General features: G+C 40.0%; 1 protein-coding gene across 1 annotated transcript; it reads right to left on the bottom strand.

Moving 5' to 3' along the window:
- Positions 1 to 402: 402 nt before the first annotated feature.
- Positions 403 to 2,376, bottom strand: LOC137075852 (protein FAM200A-like). The gene has a single exon (XM_067444804.1). The coding sequence runs from the start codon at positions 2,374 to 2,376 to the stop codon at positions 403 to 405; it is 1,974 nt and encodes a 657-aa protein (XP_067300905.1).
- Between the last annotated feature and the right edge of the window lie 3,703 nt (positions 2,377 to 6,079).

Genomic DNA, 6,079 nt, shown 5'->3' with positions numbered 1-6,079 from the left:
CGCTATATAAATGCAGTCCATTTACCACAGAAGTGAAGCGACGCGACTGACGCTGGTGGGCAGGGTTGCCAGGTTTTCGCAACAAAACCAGCCCAATGGCCAATCAAAAATAGCCCAAAAGTAGCCCAATGGCCAATCCAACTAGCCCAAAACTAGCCCAATACCAAAAAAATCTAAATATAACACTCCAATACACATTTTATGGTAGTGTTATGCACTACACACCATTTATACTAAAAGATAACTGTATAAGTAATTATAAACAGTCTATTTTCATAAATAAAACCATCTTACCTTAAGATTGACAGCTGATGAACCAAATCCTTCAGTGGATCGTGGTAATCCTTTTTTTTTTGGAACTATTTAAATTAACTATTTACACATGTATAGTCTTTTCTGATGCTACTCTTCTCCTTCCTGCTCCTTGTCATACATGTTTGTATTGAACAAGGCCAGCATCTCTTTTGTTGGTTCGAACTGATGGCAGCAGATTCCATGTCTTTGCATGAAGGCTCGAATGCGAAGGATGTTCTCCAGAAGGGTGTCCTTCATTCTGCTGCGCAGTTTTGTCTTGATCAAATTCATCTCAGAAAATGTGCGTTCAACCGCTGCATTGCTGAATGGCAATGCCAGCAGCGAAAGAGCAAATGACCCAAGTTCATAAAAATCTTGGTCCCCAGCAGCATCCCTGTGATTTTTCACGTCAATCCAGAACTTCTCCAATTGGCAGTCCTCTGTGTATTCCCATGCCAATGTGTCCAGGACTCTCCATTGCTGATCAAGCTTTGCAAGATCTCCAGTGTACAGACAAAGAAATGACATAGAGGCCAACTGAGGTTTTTTCTGGCTGTTTAGCACTACGGATGGGCTCAGTGACACAAGAGACTGAAGCTGCTGCATATTGGTTGTCAAACGTTTTTTGATTTGCTTGACAAATTCAAGCAGGTATTCTTTGCATCGATGTTTAATGTTCTCTGCATCGGATATGGGAAGCTTTACATTATCCAGCTCGATTTGGAACTGTAGGCCATAGTCAACTGCAGAGAGAGGCAGATGGGCGCTTTCTGTGGCCACGTCAAAGTCAATAATCTCGGACCACTGAGTCATGTCTGCCAGGTTGATTTTTGCAACTCTTCTGAGTAGGTTCAGGTAGAACGTGATCAGTTCATTGAAGAGCTTGCATGGGTTTGCATTTTCCAGCTGAAACATTTTATTCACTCGGTTCGCTTCTTGCACGATAGGCTGCAGAAACACTAAATACAGCTTGTTGACTGGATCGGAGTACATTTGATACAGGATCTCCGCGTTGTAGTTCCTGTCCTTATCTTTGGCAAGCTGGAAGTGTAGTTTTAATTCATCATATTGAGCCAGCACCCTATTGAGACATGCACTAACAGACAGCCATCTAGTGTCTGAAAGCTGGAGGATTTTTAGCGGTGCTTCTCCGACATTGATTGCTGCATACAGTTGCTGGTAGTTTTGCTGACGGATGGTGCTATGTGAAAACCAGGCGTATGTTTGTGAAATCTGGTATTCAACATTTCTTGGTAAAACACGCATTGCGTATGATGAGCACAGTTGAATTGAGTGACACGCACATTTCACAAACACAAAGTTGGGGTTGTGCTGACGAAATTTTGTGACAACTGAATTGTGTTGTCCACACATTGCGTTGCATCCATCAGTTGCGAGCCCGATGCATCGTTTTGGACAAAGCTTGTTCTCTTGCAGAAAGTTGAGCAACGCTTCTGTTAATGACGCCGCATCTCCGCCATCCAAATGAACAATCCCAGCAAAAGATGAAACTATGCGCTGTAGATTAGTACTACAATAGCGGACTACAACAGCTAACTGTTTATGCATGCCCATATCCGTGCTCTCGTCAATAATTAAAGAATACAGTTCCTCTCCAATATCCTTCAGTAGTTCCCATTGGATCTCTGGCCCTATTACTTGCTTAATGAGGGCTGAACATTTTGTGCGGTGTAGTCGGATATCCCTTTGAGCAATTTCACCGACAAGTTCTCCTAAATGATCCACTGTCAAAATGCTTGAATGGCAAGCAATGTGTGCTGCCAGTTTAAGCTCCGTCACTTTAACAGTCTGGTCGATTTTTACTGCAGTTATGCCACTGTCAAACAATGTACGCATTCGAACGCTTGAGAACGGGGCCGCATTTCGAACGTGTTTTTCTGTCTTGCTGTGATGCAGAAGATCACTGTGATGCGCTCGAATCTCTGCTTTACAGTACTTACAGAAAGCTTTGGTATCATCCCCAGTCACACGCTGTATCCACTCCTTAATGCCATCTTCACGTTCCCACTCTTTACTGTATTTTTTTCCATATTTTGACCATTTCCCAGATTTAGGAGGCATGGTGTCTCTCAGACTGCCGCATCCGATTAAAAACGTAATGAAAATGGGCGGGAAAATGCAGAATTACAACTCCAGTGGAAGTGAACCACAAACTTGTGAAATTAATTTCAAATTAAAAATAATGTAAAATAAACATTGCAAGATATTCCTCATTAAATGTTAATTTACAGAAAAATATTCTGTGTATGACATTTATTTTTTAAATTATTATTTACCAGCAACAACCCTGGAGAGCCCGCATTCGGTTACCATGGAAACGAAAACAGCCGGTGCGCGCGCAGCGCGCCGCAGCACACAGACACACACACACAGAGACACACAAATTAGCGAACAAGCGCCAGCAGTGCCACTGTACCTCACAAAGTGTGCGCTTATCAGCACAGTTATGCTGATACGATATTGCTTATGTCATCAGAATCCTTGTTATCATTGGTGGAATATGAATTGGCTAAAGTAAAATATTTATTTCAACACAACCATTTCAGCTAAATATAACTGATGCAATATGTTAACCCGCGGAATAAAAAATCAACCCGCGGCAAGTGGTTAAAAGTAGCCCAATTCCGCGGGAAAACCGCGGACTTGGCAACACTGCTGGTGGGGCTCATGACAATAGGCTTGTTTGAGATGCGCCTTGCCTCGCCTGAAATAAAGGCGAGACTAGGCGGCTGCAGTGAGGGGAGGAGTGAAAAAAGTGCAGGCAAGCCGGACAATTCTCTCTTCTCGTAGTGGATCAGACACCAGCGAGAGCAGGTGTGTGTGTGTGAGATTAGAGTTCTCTCTTCTCGTAGTGGATCAGACACCTGCGAGATCAGTTGCAGATATCGCGGGATTCACACTTGTGCGCTCTGTTGCTGATAAACTGGATGTAATTTAAGTTCTGTTGCTTTTATATGAAAATAAATATTATGAACAAGGCACCCAAAGTTTTTGTTATTTATTTCCTTTCGAAAGGCCTGCTTATCAAGCATTTTTACTTTAATTACACACATGTTTTTATATATTTTTATTAATATGACAACAATCACATAACCCACAGAAAGACTGCACTGTCCGAGAGTTTGAGAATATGCACACATAATTTATACACATAAAAACATGATACCAGAGTTTTAAATTCAAATATATTAAAAAACAACCTTGCATCACGGTTATTTAAACCAATGAGCATTAAGCTGTGTCGTCAGCAAGTCGTTTCCCATCATGCTTTTGCTCCGCGCAGTCGGTGGAGAGCAACTGCGCTCGACTGCAGAATCCGACACATCCGCCTCGCCATCGCGAGAGATTTTTGACATACGTCGGCATGACATCAGAGCAAGGCGGGCCGCCCTCGGACACATTTCTAACCGGCATGCATCTCGCGCTGATCACCGGTGATCGATTCTGCGCAGATTTTGCTCATCTCAAACAAGCCTAATGACATCATGGACATGCGTCCAGATTACAGTCATACGATATAGAATACACTTGTTTAGCGGTCGTGAAGTAATTACTTATTCAAAAGAAATACCTACTCAAGAGAGTATGCAATTGCGGATGCAGCCCAAGTTTCTTACTTTAATTTGTGGATATTACTCTTTTGTTTTCTTTAACAAAGCAACTGCTGCATTTAGATATGCTTTGCCGGTCTTATCTTCTTCTTCAGCTTAAAATGTTACAACAAAACTATAATAACATAATTCAGAGAAGAACTAGCACTGGCACATTACTGCTATATAATGTATCCTGCTCAATTATGCCATAATAACAAGATCTTATGTCGCCAAAACAATATTTTGACAGATGTCGTAAAAAACGAATGTCTCTGTAAAAACAGTTTTATAATAATGGCATATTGTACAAACAACATGCTTTTCCTGCATGTTAAAATATAATATGATGATGTTAACAGTAAAATAATAATAATAATAATAATAATAATAATAATGACAAACAGTAGTATATCATTTCAACAACATAGTTCTCATAGTGTTCCCTTCATATAAAACGTGATATGTCGTTGAAAGTATTAGCATTTTCTTAACCATGTCTATCAGTGGACAGTAGACTTGTCTTCCTTCTAGGATTATGACATTGTTGTCATGGCAGTAGATCTTGTGTGGAAAATACTTTTAGTACATTTAGCCATGTTAAGCATTTTAAAATGTCCCCATCACAGACAGCTCGGTTGATAGTAATAGACAGGGTCGGGAGAGTGTAGCTGTCAAACGGAGCGCTATGAACGGTGTGACATGTTCACTGAGAGGGTATATTACAAGAACAGTAGCAATTTGGAGATTGTGGATATTTTAAGGTGTTCCGAGAGAGCCAGGGAGAGCCAGGGAGAAATGGCAGCGATGTGGGTGGTTTGTCGCTCTCTGTGATAAAATGGATGAGTAAGATTAATGGCTGCTGTTATTCTGATTTGTGGCCTGAAACATCAGCAGCTTTTCTTGATAAACTGAAATCCTGCACTCGTTCAACCCTCCCCTCCCCTTTCTGTTGGATGTGTAGTGTCTGGGACAGTACCATTCTAGCAGACAGGGTCCATTACAAAAACATCCCCATGGGTTCTGTGGAAAGGTCTAAGCGGATACACACAAACTCACAGCGTCCATTAGTATGCAGCAGGCATTACTCGAGGTAGCCTTCACACACACACGCACACGCACGCACGCACGCACGCACGCACGCACGCACACACACACATGGTTTGTTTTTGTCACATATGGGGACATTCCATAGGTGTAATGTGTTTTATACTGTACAAACCGTATTTTCTATCCCCTTACACTGCCCCTGCCCCTAAAACTACCCATCACAGAAAACATTCTGCATTTTTACTTTCTAAAAAAACTCATCCTGTATGATTTATAAGCATTTTGAAAAGTGGGGACATGGTCAGTGTCCTCATATTTCACCCTCTCCTTGTAATACCTATGTCATACCCATGTCCAGGGGCGTAGCCATCTTTTCAGAAGTGAGGGGGACAGAAATGTCGTAATCCCCCCCCCCCCCTTTTTTTGGACCAATATAATTTATCACATCTCTTGCTTTTAATTGGGCAAGATATCAAATACACTGCTGAACAATAACCACTAATTAATATCTATAATATTATTCTCCTATTTTTTATGCCAATTTTATGATTGGTTTAATTGTGCAAGATTCCATAGATTTTATGCAATGTAAAAAAATATAGATATATTCTGTATTTAATATAATCTCCATGTAAAGATATAGTAAAGTGTAATTTATTCCTGTGATCAAAGCTGAATTTATCGTCATTACTCCAGTCTTCAGTGTCACATGATCCTTCACTAATCACTCTCAGATGAGGATCTGATGATCAACACACATTTATGATTATTATCAGTTTTGCTGCTCAAGGTGCTGCTTAATTTTTGTGGAAACCATCTAAACATTTGTGGTAAAATTAAAAAAGAGAGAAATTAATACTTTTATTGATCAGGCATGCATTAAATTGATCACAAGTGATATTTTTAATATTAAAAAAGATAATGTATTTAATAAATGCAAATAAATGCTGTCCATTGAACTTTCTATTCATTAAAGAATCCTGAAAAATAACATGTAGGCTATCGTGGTTTCCACAACATTTTTAAGCAGCACAACTGTTTTTAACACAGATAATAATTATAAATGTTTCTTGATTATAAAATTATTTTTTATATCTTATATCTTGATTATATCTTGATTATTC

Source organism: Pseudorasbora parva, chromosome 5 (assembly GCF_024679245.1).
Source record: "Pseudorasbora parva isolate DD20220531a chromosome 5, ASM2467924v1, whole genome shotgun sequence".
In the NCBI taxonomy this organism is placed as follows: domain Eukaryota; kingdom Metazoa; phylum Chordata; class Actinopteri; order Cypriniformes; family Gobionidae; genus Pseudorasbora; species Pseudorasbora parva.
This window is presented reverse-complemented; position numbering and strand designations above follow the sequence as displayed.